Below are 26,366 nucleotides of genomic sequence, written 5' to 3' on the forward strand. Positions count from 1 at the left end.
GTCTCCCTTTATATAAGTCATCCTTAATTATTTAGATCCCATGTAAGAGAGAAAATATGTAATATTTAACTTTCTGAGTCTGATTTATTTTGCTTTACATGAAGATCTCCAGTTCCATGCAATTTTTCTGTAAATGATATGATTTTGTTCTTCTTTATGACTGAATAATATTCCATCCTTAGAGATATGAAAACAGTCTAGGTGTCCATCAGCTGATAGATGAAAAAGAAAATGTGGGATGGAGTAATGTGTTAAGAGATGTTGTTTCCATATCTTGGCTATTGTGAATTGTCCTGCAATAAATACAGGTATGCAGATATTCCTACAGTATGCTGACTTAATTTTTTCAGGTATATATAAAAGTGTTATGTAAGTAGATCAAATGGTTAGTTCTATTTTTAGTTTTTTAAGGAACTACTGTACTGATTTCCATACTGACTGTACTAATTAAAGCCAACCACACACTCTCATTACAGTCTTACGCAACTAATATGTATTTAGATTTACAAATGTATCTTTTTGCTCTCCTCTTTGTTCATTCTTGCAAATCAGATCATCTATCCAAGATCCCTTTCTGTTGAAAAGTACCCTTCAGAATTATAGTTAGAGAGGATCTCTCAGCTTTTGTTTGCCTAAAATGTTTTTATTTGGCCCTTATTCACAATATTTATTTTAACTGGGTACAGAATTCTAGCTTGGCATTTACTTTCTTCACAAGACTTGACATAATATCAAGCAACTGTCTTCAGGCTCACATGCTTCATCTTGACTGGAGAGCATCTGTCTGTCACTCTTTGGATGTGAACTTGCTTGTTATTTATCTGCGCTGCACCAGCTCACATCTGTGGTACACGGCAGCCTCACTGTGCTGGTCTGGTGTCCATTCTCCTTTCTCCCTGTCATCACACTCGGCTCAAGTGGGGCTCCTTTCATGTCTGGCACTGAGGACAAGGAGCTGCCACCTTATGGCTCTTCCTCACCCCAGGACTGTGGCTCCTCAGTGTCCCAGCCTGGCAATGACTGGCCTGGCACTGGACATCCCCACTTGGCAGGTCTGAGCTTTAATCTGTGCTCTCTACAGTTGGAGCTGAAACACAAGGCTCAAGTTCTGAGTGTCCCTGCCTCACTGGGCAGACTGTGGGACAGAAAAGCTTCCAGCCTACTTCCCAGGTCCACTGTTGATTCACATTCTTACCTGACAGTTTCTTACTGTTTTCTCATAGGTTTTTTCCTTGTTTAAGATGGACTTTTTGGTCTTTTAATCAGAATTTTTGCTTTTAATCAGCAGAGAATTGGTTATGATAATTTATCTGCCAAATACCAGAAATGGAAAGGTCCTGTTTGATTTCTTGACCACTTCTTCTCTCTTTTTTTAAAACTCTTTAATCCCTCTCTGACTTACATTGGTATCTGTGAGGGATTAATACATAAAATTCTCTTTTCTCTCTCACTGCTAAACACCATACATTGAATAATCAATTCTTGATTGTGACATTTAATTTTCACATAATACCTTCATATAAATAACTTGTCTCCTTGCTGTGTTTCTCTGATCCACTAATCCCATTCTTTAATCTTGGATAGGTCTCCTAGGTTGTTCTTATTCAGTCTTTAGAATATACTCTTATCTCAAAGTGCTAAGTTCCCTTTTCCTAGTCTTTCAAATTGTTTTAAACTATTAACAGCTATTCTTCTATATAAACCTTAGAATCGTTTTTCTAATGCTGTGACTACAATTCCTTTGGAACTGTTTTGAACAATATTTAACCTATAAATTTATTTTAGAGGAATTGGCATTTTATAAATCTCAGTCTTCCTGTCCAAAATCATGTGAAATCTATCCATGGCCATTTATGCAGGGCTTCATTTACATTTTAATAGACCACTGCCATTTCCTTTATTTGTGACACTGCTTGTTAAAATCACTCCCACTGTCAATTCATATTTGTTGCTATTGTGAGTTGGATCATATTTTCTAAGATTATTCTGGTATGTTAAAATGTTCTTGGTTTTCTAAATTTTCTCTTGTGGTATTTATGAATCCTCTGATTAATCATTAGTGATTTTAGTAAGTTTTTCTGTGCATTCTATATACTTATAATAATATCATCTACCTGTTTTCCTCTTTCCTGTCATACTCTGGCCAGAACTTCTAAAGCAATATTCAGTAATGTTAATGTTTTGCTCTCTATTTTAATGGTAAGTTGATGTATGTTTAACCATGAAGCATATTCTTCCTTAGTATATTAAACATTTTTAATGTGCCATGGCATTTGTCTAGCACCTCATACTCACTCCTTCTTTGAAGCCTAAGAAGTTCCAGCACTCCACACCCAAAAGGTTTGGACAGCAAGTTGGGAACTGGGAAAAGCTAGATGTTACAAGCAATGGTTTAGAAGAAGCTGTCTGAATTTTACACATAAAAATTAGGAGTTTTTTATTTTAAAAGTGTGGATTTCTAGCAATGAAGTTAAACAGAATGAACGTGACTGATGTAAACATGATGAAGAATGTTGGCACAGATGAAGATGAGTGAGGGAGGGTGAAAATTGACAGGCTATGTGGACAAGGCATATGGAAAAAGACAGAGGAAGAAATTTTGGTTATGAGCTTTGAGTGTATGACTCCTTATGCTCTTTCCAGATCAACATTTCTAGAGGTGCAGTGTGTGGACGCTCTGTGCAGAAGCCCCGGAAGAACATTCTGGTCCGAATACAAATCCCCAGACCCTATACTGGCCTTGAGATTCAAAAGGTGGAGGGAGGGTGAGAAAACTGCCATCTAAGGAGGTTTCCCAGGGGCTTCTCATTCAAATCAAAATTTATGGAAAGAGACAGGCAGACAGACAGAAAATAAGAGGGCAGAAAGAATGACAGAGAAGCACCATAAGAGAAAACAAGGAGGAAAATTTTGTATTTCCACTGTGGTACAAAAGGTGTAATATTTCAACCTGTAAAAGCTGAATTTGATATTCCCATTAAAATATTATAATTAGATCACAGACTTTTCAGAGAATGAACACAGACATCATATTAGATCACCTAACAAGTAATGCTCTGCATTATACAAAGCATTTCAAAAGATATGAAAACCAGGAAAGGAGACACCTAACCCATCACATTTAATTATACTAATGAAATGAAGTCAGGGTCTACTAGCCAACTTTCTTGTCATATTTATTGGAAATTCATATCTTATTTTTTACTGTAATAAACCAGCAAGTGGAAAGGCATCTTCATTAGTCAAAATCAAGGAAGACTTGGGGGAGGGAGGACACAGCTTTTTTCAGCTATCCACGGGGAGACTTTGGGGCCACTGTACGGTTTCACGGAAACTGGCCTGGGAATGTCGGTTTGATCTCCCCGCCAAAATCTCCTGGTGTAAATATGAGAAGCAGCCAGGCTGCGGGTGCTATGTTTGAATATCAATGTCTTTCTCCTCCCCTTGCTGCCACCTTATCACCCCCAGCACCTTCACTTCCTACCCTGCTTTAAAATGTGTCTTTACTTTTAAAATTCACAAGCCACACCCTTCTTTTTTTTTTTTTTTTTGGTACCAGGGATTGAACTCAGGACTTTGTGCTTTCGAGGCAGGCAGCGGAACCACTGAGCTAAATCCCTGGCCCTACACCCTTCCTTGTATTCATCAATATGTCCCTTGATCCCCTTGTAATGACAAAGAAGCCTGAAAGGTTTAGCTTGAATTGTGACCACACCCAAAGGTTCTCAGGGCTCATGATGCATTTTAAAAAATACGATCATGTTGGCTGTACATTGTCTTGAAATGATAGACTCATCAATGCAACTCATCAGGGTAAACTTGATGGAATATACTGACTGCCTGCTATGAGTCATGCACTGGTTCTGTGGACCAAACCTAGGAGACACAGTTCCTAGCTGCAGGAAGATGCAGTCAACAGACCATTGACTGCTGTTCCTTTTATCTGTCATTCCTAAAACACACAGAAAAAGCATCAACTGAAGACATCAGACTGCTTCAAGTTCAATAGTCTAATGTATGGGAGCTTACAAAACCAATGAGCATCGCTTTTCTAGGTATTAATGAAAGTAGATGCTAAAGGTGACATATCTGCTCAAAGGATGTTTAAAACAGCCCAGAGCCATTTTCCTGGTGCATAGGAAACAACCTTAGGACTCACTACTTCCTACCTTTTCTACCCAGTATGTGTTCCAGCCAATATGGTCACTCCCTTCTCTGCCACACCACTGTAAGCCCAAGGGCTCTAGCAAGAGTTATACAAATGTCAACCTTGAATCAAAAACCCTCAGAGTGGTGCTGCAAGCCCATGTGAGGCTGTGGCATGATGTGGAGGAGCTGCGTATAGAGCCCAGCAGGAGTGCAGGTAGGCTGAATGTTTACACGGCAAGCTTTTATTTGTGTAGAGCCTACCTGCTGGTGGGTGCCAGCAATGACATAATTGACTGAGCATGGTTTGGGATAATATCCAAGGAAGCTGCTACTGCTAAAAACCAAGGGTGCCAAGGGCCTAAAGCATCTGCCTTTGAGATGCTCCAAAGGTCTGCATCTGGCTGGGAGCTCAATGGCCTGCATGCCAGATCTGGGCCACTACCAGGTGCCTTCTCCTGCCCTGTCCTTCTCATGCCCATCTAGCCAGAGCCCGAGACCTCCAGCTCAGCTGACAAGTGAGTCCCTCCCACAAGAACAGGCTATGAAATACCAGTGTCTCACCACCGAATCCTTCATCTTCTGGGGGAGAGGGTCTGTGGACGACTCTTCCAGGCTTGGATGTAAAAATTTAGGAAAAAATCTGCATTGAAAAAAAGACCTAAAAGTGGAAAAACATACTGGTTTTACCTTTTAAAATACATGCCTGGGACAGTGTAGACATCAACAACTTCTCCTTAGACTTCACACCCACAAATGACCAAAGCAAGTGCTCTCTCCATTCCGAAATTCACAGTAACAAGTGGTACACAGGCAAGAGCTTCTGAAGATCAGGCTGTGATTTTTAAATTTCTTCCTAATGACATCAGTCTAGTACCTTAGGGGTATGGGTGACCTGCCTGTCAGGAGCAGGGTGTCCTCTTCTGCAGCCCACCGGGCTCCCTCCTCACAAACAGTCCCAGCAGGAGTCAACACCCTAGCAACACATTTGACACTAAAAGTTGTGCAAACCATGTCTAATTTTTCCTATCACCATATTCTATGTCTTTCATCTTAATGCATCCTAGCAGCCCCAAATTGTAGTGTCTCCAGCCCCCAGACAGAGTTATCTTCAGTCACAATCTTTTGTAAGTCTGGACAACTCACAGGCGATCAACACCTGAAACTTACTTCCACATCATGTAGGATTTCCAGTCCCCAAGTATATATTTATACTTTCAAGGGACTAAAGATTATATTAATGCATTTTGAAACTCTAACATATATCTTCATTTAAAGTGAAAGGAAACAAAAAGAAAAGAAAAAAAATACAAACCTCCTTTCAGAGGTACAAGTCTGGTCTCCACAAGGTGATAGGATTCGGTGCACTCAGAGGATCCCTGGGCTCACCTGACCCAAGGCCACTGGCAGTGAGTGACCAGCATGTGTAATGAGTGCCCAAGGCAGAGTCCCCACTCCAGGGAGCAGCCAGAGCTGCAGGAATGGCACCCACAGCATGGGAAAGAGGCCACTGTACAGGGCTACTCACAGGAGCACGGACGGGTCACTGCTCTGCCTGCTTAGATGGTAAGATGATGCAACCAGCAGGCCGCAGAAGGCTGAAAACAGCGCCGGGATGTGCTGCGTGCTCCAAGGCTCCTGAGGAAAGAGGAGAAGACAGCCTGAGCCAGAGGCCTGGGACTGCATTCTCCTGCCATACATACCTGTCACCCCATCACACGCAAAGAAAATGTCTATGTATTCAGCTGCTTCAATTATCTATAATACTAGATATCACACAGTAAATACATAAACGAGTAATGCAGCGCTAGTTATCATTATTGAATATTATGTGCTCTATGGAAAGGCAAGTGCTGTGCTTTGTGTGACTGGCCAAGAAATAGGTTTGCCCAAACCAGCATTACCACAAACATGTGAGTCGTGTATTGTGCTGGAATGTCATGACGGCTGTGATGTCACCAGGTGTCCAACGACATTGATGTAGTTCATGGAATAAAAGTTTAAGGGAGAGGGGGAGGCAGGGGTGTGCTCTTTCTACTAAGAAAATCAACTGAGTCTAAGAAGGTACTATTCTAGCCAAAGTGGTGGTACATACCTGTAATTCCAGCACTCTGGGAGGCTGAGGTAGCAGGACTGAAAGTTTGAGCCCAACCTAGGCAACTTTAGCAACTTAGTGAAGCCCTGTCTCAGAAAGGCTGGGAGTGCTGTTCAGTATGAAGGCCCTGGGCTCAGTCTTCAGTATCAGGAAAAATTTTTTTTAAAAAAAGAAGGAAGTAGGAGCCAGGTGTGGCTATAATTCCATCTATAATTCCAGCACTCAGTAGGCTGAAACAGGAAGATCACCTTGAGTTCCAGGCCAGGCTAGGCTACACAGTGAGTTTAAGGTCAACCTGCACTACATAGTAAGAAACTGTCTCAAGAAAAAAAAAGGAATTAATTCAGAATCCTTTTGCAAAAATCAGACTTGGAAGGAGGGGCCCAACAAGATGAACTGGCTCTGCTTTGTGTCTGTATTCCTCTCCTGCTATCCTGCTGTCGAGGCTGTGCACTGTGCACTCCTCTGACCCTTCCAGGGCTGGGACGGTCCCTGTCCAGACCCCTTGGGCAGGTGCCCCACACACTCAGAGTGATGGGAGTGGGGGTGGAGGGTTAGAGCAGAGGAGCCAGTACAGCTGAGCTATGGCTAAAAAAATACATTTGAGGCTACTTTATTTTACCTTTACCTGGAAACAGTAAAGAAAACACTGATATCTGAGGAAGAAGAGAACAGCTGAACAAAGAGGGATTTTGAACCAGACATTTAAATGCCCCGTGTGTGGCAGCTGAGAGTCAGCTCAGGGCTCAAACAGCTTCACTTCTACAAGAAGTAGAAGCCAGGAGAGGAGTATGGACTGGTACTTTTAGTGGTGCTTCAAAATAAACTTTTACATTTGAAACATGTATGTATTAGTCTTCATTTTATAGACATATTATTTATTTACCATGCACACACACACACACACACACACAGATGTATGGACCCACAAATTCACAAAGATTTTGGAGGAGGATCAGGGTTTAGATAATCTATCACCCACAGATAATGAAGCATACACTCTGTGACGGTTTGGTTCAAAATTAACAGCCCTAATTGCTCTGAGATGTGTCTCATGGGCCCCTAAATTGGGACTGATATGGATTGATGAGCACTGGTTTCATAAAACTCCCACAGGTTTTGAAATATTTTTATAAGGTAGAAATAAAACTGTCTAATAGTCCAATTCTGTGGTGGATTTCATATGCATTTGGGAATCATTTTGATGAGAACGTGCACATAGGGCAGTTTGTTTTTATGTAAAAACACACTCTGGAAAGAATCTCAGTTTCAGCATTTTTGTCCTTAGAAATTTTAGATGTTTCTTATGATGGGATTTACAGGCAGACAAACAGAGTCTGGTTATAAAGTGAACAGAAACAGGTCAATTTTCACTCTGCTATCCCTTTCAGATCAGACATAAATGTTTTCCCTTTGAAGAAATAGAAATGTGTTTTTCTTATCCCATTAAACATGAGGCATTTCTGACATTCAGATTTTCATAATCCTAAAATAATAACTAGATCTTATCACTTTGATTCTGATAGACGTGACCTGATAGAAATAGACCTATTTCTAGGTCTATTTTTGACATGAATCTCATCTTTAAGTAAGAGAAGCTCTGTACCTGTAGAATTTTAGAATTTCAGTGAGATCAGAAGTGTCACCCAGTGCCAGAACTGTGTTCTCTGTTCCCACTTCACATGTGGCTCATAACAGGCATGCAGGAGCAGGTGTGCGTGTGTGAGGGACAAACCCTAGGCTCTGGGCTCCCCAGCACTGAGTAGCTGCTCAGTAGAATTCCTCACAGCTCTGGCACACCCAAGGGGCTGCCAGTGGCCACACTGCGGCCAGCTCACCACAGTGGTCAGGATGTGACCTGCTGACCATGTGTATGGGCACGTTAGCAAATGTGACAAGTCAGACTGTATGCTAACGGCAGAATCTTTTTATTTCATTTTGTTTTTCCTCTTGGTGGAAAACCCTAAGTGTTTATGAGAAGAAACAATATTTCACTTTTAGGAATAGATGCTGGAGAAAAATGAGATTGTTAGCTAGCAGGACAAGATGATGGGTCCCTTGCATCCAAGTCTACCTGTATAGATAAACACACACACAGAGATTCACACACACACAGACACACACACGCACAAAATATGCATACTTCTTTGAAAACAATGACATTTGCTCTTTGTCCTGGACTTTCTCCAAGTTACTGGTAATTATTCAGTCCAAAATTTGATACAACACCTTTTATGTGACACCCGCTGGACTATGCAAATGGGATATAAAACAAAGCAGAGAAAAATTGTGGCCTTTGACTTCAGGTGTTCATAGTCGAGCTGGGAGCAATGAAAGTATGCACAAATAACCATGGCCATTACCCCAGCTGCCTATGCAGTCACTTCATTGACCTCATACTAAGCATTGCCACTTTGACCTTTTAGGGCGTCCTGAAGGTATAGGTGTCAGTGGAGTTGTGCAGGAGAAACCAGAGCTTTTACTTTTCCCATATCCTGTGGTGAACATCTGTACTTCTCATGGGAAGTGAGTACACACAGGAATTCATGGAATGAACATGAAGGGGATAATACTGTCCATGGGACTCTAGAAAAGAGGACCGAGGACCAACTTCTGCCTCATCACAGGGACAGGCCTCCTTCCCTACCACTGCCCCAACACCATGGTTCATCCCTGGGCCGGGGACACTCGCCTCCACAAACCCTGCCCCTCTGCACCTTTCCCTTCACACAAGACAGTCATTAGGCCCTAGTGAAAAGCCAACTTGCACTGTATTTCCTGGACTTGACCTTGGGCACTCCCTCTGCTCACTGCCAAAACCTGAGTCCATGTCTTAACTGCAGCTGACTGTTGTGATTCCATTTTGAACAACTTCTGAGCTGTCATTATTCTTCTTGTTTTTCTCCCAAATTAGTGCCAAATGCCATTGTCAAAGTTTTCCTAAATAAATTTGAAGATCATGACCATCCAGTGTTAATTGGATTTAGGACACAATATGTATTTTTTTTTTTTTTTAGACAAGCTCTTGCTAAGTTGCCCATCTGGCCTTAAATTTATAATCCTCCTTGAGTAGTAGCTAGGATGGTAGGTGTGTGCCTGGAGTCCAGCTAATTATACTTTTTAACAATCCAGGAAGGGAGGCTAGGCAGACATCCAGCTAGATACCTAAGATCCATTTTTCCTTCCTTTCTCACTAGCACAGATTTTTCCTAATTATTCAGACAGCTAAAAGCTTATGATACCTTGTGGCTAAAAGGGACACAATTCTAGCCATAAAATGCAATCTGTAGTAAAGTGAATTAAAACTCAAGCTTTATTTTCAACTTTTACTGCTATTACCATTATCACCATCTTGTTCATCATCATAAGCAACAGCTATTTATGCTAATAATAGTTATTATATATTTTAGTTTTCTGTTGCCATGTAACAAATCACCAGAAATCAGAGACTTAAAACCACACAAATTTATTGTCTCAGGTTTCCTCGGGAGTCCCCATAGGGCATGGCAGGGTTCTCTGCTCAGGGGCTTGCTGCGCTGAAATCAGTGTTGTCTGGTCCTCTGATCTCATCTGAGATTTGAGTCCTCTCCAAGGTCCTAGGGGTTGGCAAAGTTCAGGTCCCAGCTACTGGGGGACTGCAGTCCCTGCTTTCATGTTGACTGCTAGGACCCACTCTGGCTCCTGGAGGCCACCTTCAGGTCCTGGCCATATGGCCCCTCACACATGGCCATTCTTCTTCCAGGTCAACACAGAAAGGTCTTTGTTGTTTCCCCAACCCTAGAAAGGGCTCCTTCTTCTAGGTTGTATTGACCCAGAATGATCTCCTTTTAAGTTAAACTTTAATTTAAATAAAAGTGACCTGATTGGGGACCTAACTCCACCTATGAAATCCCTTTGCCTCATCTAGACAATGTCTCAGGAATGGCCCCTTCCTTTTCACATATCCTGCCCACACTCAGGATGAAATCATTCAGAGGAGCACACCAGGGACGGGATCTTGGGCATCGGCAGAATTCAGCCTATAACACCATTAATAAGAACTCTACCCCTATTTCAATATGCATTATCCATTCAATCTCATTTGCTTCTCAGGACACCCCTATGAGTTCGGTTTTACTAATCCATTTTACAATGGGGAAAAAAGTGTAAATGAGGTGTGTGCACTCAGGCAAACAGCAAAAGCTCTCTGCTTCAAATCTGCCATTGGAATATAGTAATGTTAATGTCTTCCTTGTCCATTAAGTGGGGATATAATAAAGGGCAAACAAGAAAACATTTGGGAAATTACTTTGTAAATTAAAGTCCCCTAGATGGGCAAGGTATCGGATATCCTGGGAATTGTCCTTCTGGTGGCACACATATATTTACACTTCCAGTGTGCTAAGAAGACAGCACAAAAGGGAGACTGCAGAGACTCAGACCTGGGGTCTGGGATCTGATGCGTGTCATTTGGTGTCTCTCTGGAGCTGTTTCCTCATTTTGAACAATAACGTGAAGGGACTAGAGTACATAATACCTAAGATCCACTCCAGTGCTAAATATACTCTAGAGCTATGAATGTTTTATATCTACTCTTAGGTATTAAATCTGAATGCAGGGAAAATGCCAATGTTATAGGTTATAATCCTTTTAGTACCTGGAAGAAAGATGGGGCGAACCATTTGACAAGCTGTCATTAATGATGCTTGGGGAACATTAAATTATAATAATGTGCTCCAACCTCTGGGTCCCCTTGCCATTAATAAAGTAGAATCTCTTCGTAAAAGATAATAAAAAATAGAAATCATGATTTATCCAGACAAATACAAAGCCTAGTTAATTAACTACTCAGCCATTTCTCCAGGGAGCAAATATTCTGGTTGTTTCTGTGTATCACTGTCAGATATTTAAGTTAGTGAGGGAGGTCATTTGTACGTTACTTGCTATCATCTTCATATTCTCTTGGAGTCAAAGAGAATATGAAATTAAAAGAGGAATCAAATTTTCCTTTCCTAATTAATATTGTAGAGTGGAAAAATTAATGCATATCCCTCAATCTACTTCCACCAAGCAAGAATAATAAAAATCAAAAGGTAGTAAATACATATACCCACATAGAGAAATACATTGCTGGTTGGGTAGCTGACATGTTGAAATTATTCACAGAGACCCATCAACCCATCTCAAGGCAGCAGAGGTGAAAAGGAAAAAAATTAAAGCAAAAAGTAAGCATAAAAGGTATAAACAAAAGCATCGTTAAACAAGAAGTGGAATCACAGCTTTGGGTCAGTGGGAGTTGTGTTAAGATGGGTGAGCTTTTCTTTCTATCTAAGGACCCCCTTGTGAGTTTGCTAACCACATTCACTCAATTCACAGCATTTAATAGGTGCTGCCTCTTAGAGTAGAGTCGATCTGAGACCATTAGGAAACACAGGACTTACAAATGAGAAGAGAAAAATGCAAATTGCTCTATTTTTTACCAAAATGAGTTTCAAAATTCAATTAGAACATTAACATTTTGTTACAACACACTATACTATTTGTCACAAGTGATGCTTGGTCTATGCTGAGCAGGAGAAGCCAATGCCTCCCTGAGAGGAAATAAACCTTGCCAAAGTACCTCAGTTCCACCTGCTCAAAAACCTGCTCCAACACTAGGGTCAACCCCAGAGCCTTGAAGTGCTCAGTCCTCCAGAGAGACAGCAGTTTGTTCTCACAATGGACTCTCTCTCTTCCCATCCAACAATTACTTTCCCCTCGAACATGTCTTGCACAGAATGGAGAGCAGAAATAAAAGGCTCAGCTCAGGACAATAAAGAGCTTACCATGGGGCCAGGTCTGAGTAGTGAGCACCGGGCTGCCTGCACTACTGGCTGGACAGCCCAAGGCTGGCCTGACCTTGGTGAGGGAAAGAGCTGCCATTAATTAGTGTGTCTCATGTGCAAAAGGAGGTAGACTGGGGAGAAAGGGAAGAAGCACCCTGACCCACAACTGCTAAAGCCCCAGAAAATTTCTGTCTCAATACCAAATTCTTCAAGTTTCTAAACACTCTATGATTTTGCAAAAAAGGTCATGTAACAAACAAATGCATGTTACTTTTCATAGCATTAGAGATAGTAAGAATGAGGCTTTGTCTCTTTCGTGTGAAGTGAGATTCTCAGAAGATACAGCTTCCCCTCAGGAAGGCTCACAAGTTGTTCCTCTATAGAAAGAAAACATTCTTAGGACTGAAGACTATTGTGTTTTCTATAGATTTAATTATGACTGGGATCAGTGAATTATTCACATCAAATGCACTTTAGCTGCTCAAAAACAGGAGGCATGAGACAAAGGTTCACCCTAAGTCAATGATCGGAATAAGCAGAAGTGATCTGATAGTACAGAGCTCAGCAGACTGAGGGGCAGGAAGGTGAGGTTCCAGTCCAAACAATCTCACAGTGACTTGAGAAGTTAACAGGCGGAATTTCTTAATGCCTGTTTACCAGCATGACTGGGCCATTAGCCAGGTATGACAGAAACAGGAAAGGAGGGAAAGACACAGAACTTTATTCTTGGAGGCACAACCTTCATCCAACAAGAATGAAGTGGATAATGAGAAAAGAGGATATCAGCCAGAGGAAGTGACAGATAACTCTGCTTCAAACATTTTATAAGGCTAAATGCAGACTTATAGTTGACCTCTCAATCTCAGGATAAATGAACACGCTCTATGGAGAGAGAACTAACTATAAAGGAACATTCTGGATGGTGAAGCTGCTATGTTTCCTAATTGTATGGTGACTACTTGACTATATACATTTGTCAAAATGCATCTAACCGTGCACTTAAAATTACTGAATTCAATTGTGGATACACTGTACCTTGACAGTGTACTTTTGATTCCAAACAAGTTTCAAGGAAAGAAATCAGATCACTAGTAGCCAAAAGGTGGGAAGAGACTACAGAGGGCTGTGAGAGAATTTTCTGAGTCGTTGGAGATATTCTACAAATTAACTGATTGTAAGCTTCTTTATATGATTACAAATTTGCCAAATGAAAATTTATTTTCAGTACTGGAAATTGATCCCAGGGCCTAGACATTGAACCCTTTTCTTAAACTTTTTATTTTGAGACAGGATCTCTAGGTTGTCCATGCTCTAACTTGAGATCCTCCTCCCTCAGCTTCCCAAAGTGCTGGGAAAACAGGTATTTTTAAAAGCTGAAGTTTAAACTTGATTTCAAAAATAAATGAATGAATAATAAACAACCAACTACTGAACCAAAACAAAGCAATACATTAAGGTTCTTGCATGAAAAATTTGTCAGTCACAAATTTTATAGGCAGTGATTTTAATCAAAGAGCAGAAGAGAAATATTTTCAGAAATATAAAGGCTCAGGAGGAGCAGATCCACCCCTAGAGCCGAGGAGGAGGTGAGCCTTCTGGGCTGCTGTACCACTGCCCCCAGCACTGAGGAGCAGAGCCGCCCCCAGCACTGAGGAGCAGAGCCACCCCCAGCGCTGAGGAGGTGAGCTGCAAGGGTACCAGAAGCACACACACATCCCCACCCGTTGAAATGAGAAGGCACAGAAACAAGTCTCAAAACCAGACTTCCAGATAATCTAAAGTAACCCCAAAGGAAAACAAGATGGAGCACTCTGATACTCAACCACCTGGACTCCCTGAACTGGCAACAAAAGATGATCTGGAAAAAATGAAAGCAGAAATAATTTCTCAGATAAAAGCAGAGATTGTGCCCATAGTGCAAGACATGATTAATAAATCTAGAGAGGACACAGATTAAAAAATAGAGGAACTGAGGAACATGAAGGAATCCCAACACAGGAAACAAATGGAATCCATAAAACAGATGCAAACAGATTTCCAGGAGATTAAAAACTCCATTAAAAGTTTACACAGCAGAATGAGCCAATGTGAGGACAGAATTTCAGATATAGAAGATAAGATTGCAATTAGTGGCCAGGAAAAGAAAAATTTCTTTAAAATAGTAAGAGACCATGAGAAATCAATCTAGCAGCTGCTACACAATGTAAAGAAGAATAACATAAGACTGATCGGAGTCGATGAAGAAACAGGAGAGAGTGCAGACTACATAAAAAAACTGTTCACAGAAGTAATGGCAGAAAACTTCCCAAGCCCAGGGCGGGGGGAGAATGCGATATACAGATAAGTGAGGCATATAGGACTCCAACTAGGCTTGATCAAAAAAAATCTACACATCGGCATATAATTGTTAAGATTCCAGAATCCCAACAGAAGAACAAAATTCTATCAGCATTTAGAGAAAAGAAGCAAATCACATACAAAGGAAAACCCATCAGAATCACAGCTGACTTCTCAATGTAAACCCTCAAGGGAAGAAGAGCTTGGAGTGATGTATTCCAAGCCCTAAAGGAAAACAGCCTCCAACCCAGATTGATGCACCCTGCAAAACTATCTTTCAAAATTGATGGAGAAATAAGATACTTTCATGACAACGAGCACCTTAGGTACTTCATGAATACCAAACCAGCACTCAAAAGAAATTTAGACAATATCCTAGGAAAAGACAAGAAGGATCACAACCCCAGGAAGCCCAGCAGAATGAATCCATCAGGCATGACAAGAAATTAAAGCAAAGGGGGAGAATCCAACAAAAAGAAAAAGTCATGACAATGATAAGTCAATACGTATCAGTTATAATCATCAATGTTAATGGTTTCAATTCACCAATCAAAAGAAATAGACTGGCAGAATGGGTCAAGAAGCAAGAGCCAACAATATGCTGAATACAAGAAAAACACTTAATTCAAAAAGAAACTCATAGACTGAAAGTTAAAGGGTGGAAAACAATACTCCATGCAACAGGAACCCGAAAAAGAGCAGGGGTAGATATCCTCTTTGCAGATCAAGTGGATTTCAAACCCACACTGATTAAGAGAGATGAAGAAGAACACTGCATCCTTGTAAAGGGAACAATCCAAGAGGAAGAGATGACAATCATAAATATATATGCACCAAACACTAGTGTGCCCAACTATATAAAACAAATACTAACAGACATGAAAAAAATCATATAAGCACTAATACAATAGTAATGGGGGAACTCAATACCCCACTGTCACAAATAGATTGATCAACTAGACAAAAAATAAGTGATGAAATACTAGAACTCAATCAAACTCTTGAACATATGGATTTAACAGATGTATACAGTGTTCCACCCCACAAAATCAGAATACACATTCTTTTCAGCTGCACATAAGTTGTTCTCCACAATACACCACATACTCGCTCATAGAACATGTTTAAGTAAGTGCAAAGGCACTGAAGTTATCCCCTGTATATTATCAGACCGTAGTGCAATGAAATTGGAGATCCATAGCAAAAGAAACGGCAAGAATTACATAAACACATGGAAACTGAACAACTGAATAACCAATCGGTCACAGAGGAAATTGAAGAAGAAATCAGACAGTTCCTACAATTAAATGACAAGAACAATACAACATATCAGAATCTATGGGACACAATAAAAGCAGTCTTACGAGGGAAATTCATAGCAGTGAATAGTCACATGTGGAAAGTAGAGTGAGGCCACTTAAACAACCTGATGCTGAACCTCAAGCTTCTAGAAAAAGAAGAGCAAGACAAACCCAAAGCTCATACAAAGGAGGAAATTATAAAGATCAGAGGAGAAATCAATGCAATGGAGACTAAGAGAACGATACAAAAACTCAATGAAGCCAAGAGTTGGTTCTTAAAAAGAAGAAGTAAAATTGACAAATACTTAGCCAATCTTATCAGAAAAAGAAAAGAAAAGGCCCAAATCCATGCAATTAGGAATGAAAAGGATGAAATTACATTGGACCCAGCAGAAATCCAGATCACCAATACCTACTTTGAGAACCTATGTGCCAATAAGATGGAAAACAGAGAAGCAAAGGACAGATTCCTAGATATGTATGAATTACCAAAGTTGAACGAAGAAGACTTAAAATTCCAAACAACCCAATATCAATCAATGAAATTGAAAACGTAATTTAAAACTTACCAAGAAAAGCCCAGGTCCTAATGGCTTCACTGCCAAAGTCTACAAGACATTTAGAGAAGAAATACTGCAACTATTGCATAAACTCTTCAATGAAATTGAAAGGGAAGCAATACTCCCAAATTCACTCCTGGAAGCAAGCATCACCTTGATCCCCAAAGCAGAGAAAGACCCACCCAAAAAAGAGAACTATAGGCCAATCTCACTAATGAACATAGATGCAAAAATCCTTAATAAGATACTGGCAAACAGAATGCAGAAGATCATCAAGAAGATCATACACCCTGACCAAGTGGGATTCATCCCAGGGATGCAGGGATGGTTCAACATGTGCAAATAAATCAATGTAATACACTGTATCAATAGCACCAAGGACAAAAACCATATGAACATCTCAATAGATGTAGAAAAAGCATTTGACAAAATCCAACATGCATTTAAGATAAAAAATCCTCCACAAAATTGGAATAGATGGTCTCTACCTCAATCTGATAAAAGCCATCTATGAAAACCCAACAGCTAATATCATGCTAAATGGTCAAAAACTGAAATCTTTCACACTAAAATCAGGAACAAGATAAGGATGTCCACTATCACCACACCTGATCAATATAGTCTTGGAAACAGTAGCCACGGCCATTAGACAAGAGAAAGAAATAAAAGGATTAAAGATAGGAAATGAAGAATTCAAAGTGTCATTATTTGCAGATGACAAGATACTCTATATAGAAGACCCTAAGAACTCCACCAAAAGTCTTCTAGACTTATAACCAAATTCATTAAAGTAGCTGGATACAAGGTCAACACACAAAAATCAATAGCTTTCCCCTACACGAATATCAGACTCACTGAGAGAGAAATAGGGCAAATAATTCCTTTCACAATAGCATCCAAAAAACTGAAATACCTAGGAATCAACCTAATGAAAACTATACTACAAAGCTAATATGATAAAAACAGCATGGTACTGACAAAGAAACAGACCTGAGGAGCAGTGGAACAGATTAGCAGATGCAGAAACAACTCCAGACACACTCAGCCACCTCATCTTCGACAAAGGAGCCAAACACCCTCACTGGAGGAAAGATAGCCTCTTTAATAAATGGTGCTGGAAAAACTTGGTTTCAACTTGCCAAAGATTAAAACTAGAGCTATATCTCTCACCATGCACTAAATTAAGATCAAAATGGATTAAAGATCTAAATATTAAAACAGAAATGCTGAACTGGTTGGAACAGGGGTTAGATAGAACTCTTGAAGACACTGCTGTAGGAAAAGATTTTATGAACAAAACCTCAGTTGCCCATGAACTAGCACAAACAATCAACAAGTGGGATCTCTTCTTATTAAAAAGCTTTGCACAGCAAGAGAAGCCACCAACAGTGTGAAGACAAAACCCACAATGTGGGAAAAAATCTTCACCTGCTGCTCCTCAGATAAAGGACTACTATCCAGAATCTATAAAGAACTTTAAAAAATCAGACCTCCCAAACTGAAAGACCCAATCCAAAAACGGTTTTCTGAAATGAACAGACATTTCTCAGACAAAGAAGTAGAAACAGCAAATAAACACATGAAAAGATGTTCAACATCACTGGTTATTCAAGAGGTGCAAATGAAAACAATGCTGAGATTCCACCTCACCTCAGAAAGAAAGGCTGCTATCATAAAATCAACCAATAACAAATGCTGGCGGGGCTGTGGGGAAAGAGGAACCCTGCTCCACTGCTGGTGGGAGTGTAGACTGGTGCAACCACTGTGGAAAACAGTATGGAGCTACCTCAAAGAACTAGGATTGGAACCCCCATCTGACCCAGCTATTCCCCTGCTGGGTATCTTCCCCCAAAACTGAAAGGATGTGAAATATGTGCACCCATGTTCACAGCACCACAATTTGTAATAGCTAAAACTCAGAAGCAGCCCAATTGCCCGTCACCTGGAGACTGGATAAAGAAGATGTGGGTTTTTTATAAAATGGAGTTCTAATCAGCCATAAAAAATGAGAAATTAGAGACATTTATAGCTCAATGGATGCACATTGAGGCCATCTCTTAATTGAAATAAACAGAACACACATGTGTAAATACCAAATAGTTTCTCTAGTGTGAAAAACTGAGAGTGTAAATAAGGACTAAAAGGTATAATAGATAATGTGAAATAGGAAGAAAAGGGGCAAAGGGGAAGGGGAAGTGGGAGGGGTAGGGGAAAGGAAAGAAGGGAATGGAATTAATATGAGAAAATGAAAAAATGGAAACAAAGCATTTGCAAATAGGGAGGTCAGGGGAATGGGGAAAAAATAAGAACCAAGAGAGATTATGTAAAGGAGCAAATTTCCAATGATGAATGTCATTATATTGTATACCTAAAAATGTACCAATAAAATTAATTTTAAAAAAAGAAATATAAAGGCTCAGATAATATCCATTCTGATACTTTTCCTGAATGAAGTACCCAAGGTCTTGGGACTGTATAAAGAAAGGTATGTCTTTAAAAACAACACCAGAAATACTAACGAATTATATAATTGTTGTTGTACAAAACAGGATGAACATGGTATCAAACAGGGTCATCAGGAGCACATGAACTACATGCGTGTTTTAGAGAAAGAAGCCTTCCTCTTCAGCCCCCCCCCGTCTCCCTCCCCTCACACATTTCTAAAAGAAACGATCCACATGGAAGGGATAGAAGGGATAAGAGAGGGAACTATGCCACTGATTACTCCAGAGAAACCAAGCTGTGATGGACTGGGAGAGAAAGATGCTGAAATCCTTCTCTTCCATGAAGGGAAGCTAAGTAAACAATTGTCTTTTGACACAGCATTGATAAGTTTAATAAGACCTGAAATGAGTCTTTTTCAAAAGGTATTTTAAAAGTGATCATATGCTAAGAACACTCTGAAATTTATATCATTTTTATTTACTCCTTTGCTTTTAATTTTTATTTTATCAAAGAGGTGCCTGTGGTTTATTGGTTTTGGTTTGGTTTGTTTTGGTTTTTTGAGACCAGGTCTCACTATATATTCTAGGATGGCCTCGAAACCCTTGTGATTCTCCTGCCTCCTCCTCTAGTGCTGGGATTACAGGCATGTGCCACCACCCCCGGCATGCCTGTGGTTTAAAAATTAAATACTGGTGTTTATAAGATCCAGAAATACATGTGATATTAGTTTATTTCATTCCCACTGGAAGATACCTGGACCACAGTGTGTGTGTGTGTGTGTGTGTGTGTGTGTGTGCGCGCGTGCGTCTGTGTGTGTGTGTGTGTGTGTGTGTATGTCTCCCAGAGTGTGAGTCACTGTCATCCTGAGACTCTGGGGACTCACAGAGGCCCCTGACACCATGCCCTGCTTCAGCTCCTCCTCCCAGAAGGCAGCAACATTTGGTTGTCTCTTCTTCACCTGTTTACCTCCCTGTTTTCAAATAACAACCTGTTTTGTAGTCAAAAGCTCTGGACGTTTTTTCCCATTTCATATATTACATACTGACTTTCTAACAGGAAAGAAGGATTTAGGCCACCCCTACACACAGCTTTCTCCACATTCTCCTGTCATAGATACAGCAGGATGATCACTCAGATCCTCATAAATACATAAATATGACCTGCAGCTGGACCACATGTGTAAGATAGTTATATTTCTTTTCTGATACACCTTTTTGTTTTCCTGAAGTCAATGTTTGTCCTGCTTTTGGTTATCTCAAGGTTGCTTGGTTGCAGGACTAGGCTTTGGTCCTCTCCTTCTGCACCCAGTGTCCTCTGGGTGCTGTCCTTTCCTGTTCTCTGGTCCATAAAGCCATGTGCAGCCCCATCCCTCCACGCTCTTTGAGTGAAATTTCAAAAGGAAGTGAGGGTCATGAAGACATGGGTTCTACTGACCAGGCCATGGATCAATGCCTCCCTGACATTGCTGACTGACTATGGCTGGGAGACTCCTGCAGGGGACAGTGAGGAGGCCAGATGCACGAAGGCAAAGCTGGCACCCTGACCTTTCTCCTGACACCAGTGAGCCTTGCCCAGCCAGCCGTGTTGTCCAGCTGCTCACATCCCTTTGCTTTTGTAATTCTAGAAAACATTTGTTTACATAAAACATACATTGCTTGAATGAATAAAAGAAGGAGGAGAGCCAGAGTCCTGGAGGGGCCCGCACACCTACCTTCACTGCGCTGAAGCAGAGAACGTGGAGCAGAGCAGCTGCCAAGATGCTGCGGCCCACGCTGTACAGGGCCGACAGGATCCCAGACACAGCTGGAACACAAACACCAACAGTTCCTTTCTCCACTGGCCATTCTCGAAATTAATGAATGGTATGAGACAGTAAGAGAAGGGTATAGCTTTCAGATACAAATTGCTTGTCCAAGGGGCAAGAAATATATCTATGGGATCTGTAAGAAAGCATAGGTGGCTGATGGTGCAAGGGAGGGAGGGAGGGAAGGGGTGACCATTTAGCTGGGCATGTGAGAGGGAAGCATCTGGGGGAAGCCTGCACTCCATTCTTGGAAGGTCAAGGTAATGAATGATCGGGGGGAGCAAAATCCGCAAAGGATGGGCAACAGGCAGGTGAGCCTGTGTGCGTGTGTGTGATGTATGGAGGTGACAGTAATCACTCTGTGCACGTGATGTCATTTCAGCGGCCTTGAGGTCAAGGAGTTTGGTCCCATCTAGAGAAGAGCAGGCTGAAAAGCCACACCACCTGGGGACGACTCCAGTAAGTGCTGGGTAGGGTCTAACCCATCTTAGTCTGCATCTCAAGCACTATATTAAATGGGTTCCAGGGACAGTATGCAGACACAGGTTACCTATCTGTTCAGGTGCACACACAACACACCCATGATGGCACACTCAGGCTCACACTGACACACTCACTCCAAGACTTGTACATGTGTGTATTCAGATACATACACACACACCCACTCACACACATGCACATACAGAGACTTCTCGCCAAGTCACAGAGAATCCTTTGCTTACTTGTTTCTCTGCTTATGCCTTTACTCATTGAGGCTGGCTGAGCCACTTCCAGTGGAGCTGGGTGCATCTGTGGACCCCTCATCCTGGCCCAGATTGAGTAATGTAAGAGCTCAGGATAAAGTAAGGCCACCTGCCAGGCTCCCAACCTCTGCCCAAGGCTGTCACCTCCTCTGACCCTTAGACCCTTAGCAGAAGGGAAGCAACTCACCAGAACCACCAAAAAGCAGCATGTCGATTTGTTCCAAAAGGTAAGTACAGAAGGTGTTGATCTGCGGGAAGAGCCCAAGGAGCGAAATCGCAGGGAAGCAATACAAAAATACTGAAAATACATGAACAGAATCGATGATAAGCTGAGTGCCATAACTGGTTGCTCCTACAAAGCTACTTCCTTGCCTTCTGGATTCTTTACCACCCAGGCCACCAAAGGCAGAACAGAAATGTATTGTGGAAGTAAAGGGGCTGGCCTACGAAAAGGTATGCAGAGCAGCTCAAACAAAGCTGAAATCTCAGAGATAGGAAGGAGATAGAAGAGCTGTCTTCAGAATTAGATTTGGAACTAGGTGTGGTAGATACCTGTAATCCCAGAACTCTGTCAAGAGGATCACAGATTTGAGCCTAGCCTGGGCAATTTAGTAACTTAACAATACCCTGCCTCAAAATTTTAAAAAAGAAGAAAATAAAAAATAAAAGGGGCTGGAGATGTAGTTCAGTGCAGACCCTGTGTTCAACTCTTAGTACCACCAAATTAAAAAGAAAAGAAGTATTGGACTTGGAGGGCTGAGGGAGGGAGGAAAGATGGGGAAACCATGGGGCCATTTAGAATAGAGAGCCAATAGTTATGGGGATCTCTTTTTGCACAGGGAGGGAACAAGAAGTGGAGCCAGGGGCACCTGGCCTTGTGCATCAGCGCCGTCATGATCACAAGAGAACTAACTCTTGACTACGCTTCGAACACTTGTTGGGAAGTAGAGTTGAGTCAAAGCCAGAGCTGTCACAAAGGGCAGGAGAGCACAATTCACTGAGGAACTAAGGGACCTAAGGGGCAGGACCCCCGGGAGGTGAGGAAAGACCATGTCACCTCCCATTGTCATGACTGTGCAACAGAGCAATCCTTTAAAGCCTTCCTAGGCTGTAATTCAATGCCTCCAAAATAATGTGTGAGAGGGCAGGGAAGCGAGAGCGCTGTGTTTCACAGCAGCTTTTCCCCCAGCTTCCCCCTCCAGGCTCTCTTCTAGTCCACAGACATGGAAATCTGAGGCAATGCAGCAATTCACCTGCTGACTCAGGTACCAAGAAGAGGGGAAATGAAGTTTGATACTGACAAACCTTAATAAAACTAAGGAAATTCAATATGAAATCCAGTATGAAGCATTGGCACCATGTCCTGAAACCACATAAACCACAGTGAGCAACAGGAGCAGGAAAGGAAAGGCAAGATGCTTCAGCTCTTCCAAAAAATCGGAAGCACAAACTACCCAAAGTGAACTAGCAGGCACTAGAGTATTTGTACATTCCTTTGTCTAACAATTGGTTAAAAGTATGGGAAAAATCTCTCCAAAACAAGGACTAAGGGACAGTGCCAACTCTCTGTGGAATTTGATGCAGTGGACATGGCCGTGACAATATGCTTGGGTTGGGGCCTCATCCTTTGCTTGGGTTGGGGCCATGCTTTGGTACATGGTGATGTTGTAGAAGATGTCTGTGGCAAGACTTTAACTCTGTTGTGGAAGCCAGAGCACCTGCTGCAGTTTGGATCTGCAATGTGTCAGAGCCTGGGTCGCCGGCCTCCACTGCTATTGGGAGGTGATGGACCTCAAGATGGGGCCTAGTGGGAGGTTTTAGGTCACTGGTAAGGTGTCCTTAAAGGGCACAGTGTGACACCCAGTCTCATCTGCTTTCTTTTCACATCCTGGCCAGGAAGTGAACAGTTTTGTTCTGCCCTGCCCTCTTGCCACCCTGTGCTACCACAGGCCCCAAAAGCAATGCCGTCAGCTGACCACAGACTGAAACCTTTAAAACTGTGAGCCAAAATAAACCTTTTTACTTTGCAAGTTGCCACATTGGGTATTTGTCATAGTGGTGACAGCAGACCAACCCAGCACCTGAAAGCAGCTCATTCCTCCATTCAGGGGAGGCAATGAGGTACAAACACCAATCTGCTAGACCCAGCTCTATTAGATCTCAGGTCTTTGTCAGTCTCTATGAATGGAATTCAGAGATATGAAAAGAAAGACAGAAAATTAACTATGGAACACACAGTCATGAGCATCAACATTTAACCCATACAATTTTGAGCAAACTGACCAGTTCCTCTTCCCTTGACCTTGGGGCTCAGAGCCCAGCCACAATGACTGGGTACTATGCTGTCCCCTCCCCTTCCAGGGCAAGCACAAGTGCTGAGAAGAAAGGACCACAAGACAGTGTTGGGATGGAATGACACTGCAGGCAGATGAACACTGAAAGTAAAGAGATGTTCTCCAGGAAAAATACATTCGCCAGTTCCATCAGAGTACAACTAGTGATGCAAAAAGGCCTGGAATACAGGATAGTGGTACAAGGTAAGTGAAGTGGCAGGAGACAGCAGAAAGCCATTGCCAAGGAGGAATGTGCCCACAGCCCTGGGAATTAATAAGACAATACAGAAGGGACACTGGTCAACAGGAGCCCATGGCACGAGGACCTCCACATAATGTTCTAGCAGAGGAAAGCTCCTGTGGGTAAGTAAAGGCTGCAGAGGCACAATGCAAGGAATGGGGGGGGGTGTCCCTGAATCTCACCTGTTGGGTGTAGCTAACCACATTTGAAACTGTGGAAATTATTTTGTCCTTTTTTTCCCAAGGGTAAAGAAATAAAATCCCTGCAGTTTTATTCATAAATTTCACTGGGAACAAACACTTTCTGTTAGCATACTGATGAACAGGTATTTGATTCTCTCCCACTTCTTCCTTACTCCTATTTTCTATGATAATTACCATAAATAGAGAGATTTCTGGTTCAATTCTATTTCAAGCAAAATGTATAAGTAAGAATACTGTAGCTTAAGCTTATTTCTTTTGGTGCCATTAGTAAGAATGACTGCGGAGCAGATGTAAGTGTATGCACTGTGGTCCCCAAAGGGCTGCTCCTGTACGAACTCACTCTTCTTTTATGGACTATGCAGCCAGGAAACAAACATCCCTGCAGACATACAGGGTGACGCTGTGTGTTGAGGGAAGGGGAGGGTGGTCCAAGCCAGTAACTGGCTACTAAGCTGCCACTCATCTCCAAGGACTGTGTGATTGAAGCTCCATTATGGTAGCCAAGGGTTTATCATCTCAGGGACTAAAATGAAAAAGAAAACTCACATCTGAAAAGAACCCATTTGAGAAAGTGCCTATCCTATGCATGGACTCAGCTAAAGCCATGGTCTTCTCTATCTCACCTCAAAGGTCCTCATGCCAGGAGACTCCTTGCATCCCTGGCTCCAAACATCCAAAAGACAGCTCCACCCAAGTCATCTCACAGGCCTTCCTTGCCCTGAGCCATGGTCCACACACCATGTGTCTAGAGTAGTTTTTGCAGCTGCAACAAAGAACAAAGTCTCTTCCCTCCAGCCTGGGCACCTTTGAGCCCCCAAAGGTTCTGAGTGTGCCTCTAGCTCCAAAGGTTTCTTCTCTGAGTCACACAGTCCCTGTTTCATTGGCCCATTTCCAGATCCTGTGTGGCTTTCCTCCTCAGCACCTGCCCCAGCTGTGTCCTGGTCCCTTTGAAATAGGATGTTCCAAACTAAGAACCCCTTGGCTTTCACAGCTATAGGTCAATTACGATAGCAGCCTCACCAACAGGATTTTGCTGAAGTTACCCCAATGAAAAGTAATCAGCTCTAGCCCTGCCGTTACCAGTCTCCGCCTGAGCACAGGACTTGAGTGCTAAGGAGGCATTTCACTTTCTCTTGAAAATAATGATTGAAAATGCAGAGTGATAGTCTGAACATTAATAAAGGGTAATAAAAGCAAAATAATTTACAGAAGAATATTATTTTTGGTGTTTCCATCTTCTTTATTCACTTTAACTCCTTCTTCCATAGTTCTGTCATCCAACATTCTCTTGCCTTTGAGGTGCTCCTCTCTTGCACTCCCTGTGACACAAAATGTCACCATCCTTCCACCAACTGTCCCTGCCATTGGGCAGGCTGCAACCCCTCCTGCCCATGGAGGCAGCACCAGCTCTCTGAGAGCAGCTCTTCTGCTTCTCTCCCTTGCTGCCCCACCTCTGATGCTGGAGGTGCTGGGCAAGAACCTCACAGCGCAGTGGTCCCATGGATGGCTCTACAGAGGCACATTCTAGAAGATACTTCACATCCTCTGTACCAGCCTGGGGAGGATCATTCCACCCAACACCAAGTGAGGCACAGTGGTGCCTTTGGCTACCTCATAGTGCGTGTCCTTAGTTCTTACTTCTCTTGCCCTTTTTATAAGCACTCTTTGTTATGGGTAGAATTGTGACCCACCTAAAAAAACACTGAAATCCTTAATACCAGTTCCTATGACTCTGAACTTAATTGGAAATAGAGTCTTTGCAGATGATCAAGTCAAGATCTGGGCCCTAATCCAGTATGACTGTTCTCCTTATTAAAAGAGTAGATTTGGACTCAGAGACACACAGGCACATGGAAGAAGGAATGAAACCCCAGGAAGATGATGTCAAGGAGGAACCAACCTTGCTGACATCCTGACCTTGGACTTCCCACTTCCAGAACTGTAAAACAATACATAATTGTTCTTCTAAGCCAGCCAGTTTGTGGTGCTTTATCACAGCAGCCCCAGAAAACCAATGCACATCTTCACCCTCCTACTAACCTTCTGTTTTCTCCTTTCTTCCTCTCCTTGCTGGAGATATTCCTGGATATCACAATGGTTCTGTACTATGCAAATCCCTTGACAGTTGGAGAGACAGAGGGAAAGAGGTTCCACAAAGCAGAAATGGCTTCAAATTGCTTTTGAAGGAGCCTCTGCTCCTTCCTCCCCATCTCATTTGCTCTCAGTGTGTTTCACTGTCTTGCTCATTGCAAATTAGTACGTCATTTAACACATTCATTTCATGAAGCTGCTATTGTTCTACTTTTCTATTTATCTTTACCACAGAGGTCATTTAGTCATCTTGCTGGATCATT

General features: G+C 42.0%; 1 protein-coding gene across 2 annotated transcripts in view; it reads right to left on the reverse strand.

Moving 5' to 3' along the window:
• Pcnx2 (pecanex 2) overlaps positions 1 to 26,366 on the reverse strand; it is a 226,460-nt gene that overhangs the window by 125,669 nt on the left and 74,425 nt on the right. For both annotated transcript variants that reach the window (XM_087181900.1, XM_087181901.1), the window contains exons 14-17: positions 21,423 to 21,533; positions 20,400 to 20,491; positions 5,675 to 5,784; positions 4,711 to 4,807 (exon numbers count right to left, since the gene is read on the reverse strand). In XM_087181900.1, coding sequence (XP_087038026.1) covers positions 4,711 to 4,807; positions 5,675 to 5,784; positions 20,400 to 20,491; positions 21,423 to 21,533 — 410 coding nt within the window. The remainder of the gene's footprint in view (positions 1 to 4,710; positions 4,808 to 5,674; positions 5,785 to 20,399; positions 20,492 to 21,422; positions 21,534 to 26,366) is intronic.

The sequence above is a fragment of the Heterocephalus glaber genome, unplaced genomic scaffold, assembly GCF_053883595.1.
Source record: "Heterocephalus glaber isolate CG9 unplaced genomic scaffold, H.glaber_assembly_v1.0 deba00001472, whole genome shotgun sequence".
Taxonomy (NCBI): Eukaryota; Metazoa; Chordata; class Mammalia; order Rodentia; family Bathyergidae; genus Heterocephalus; species Heterocephalus glaber.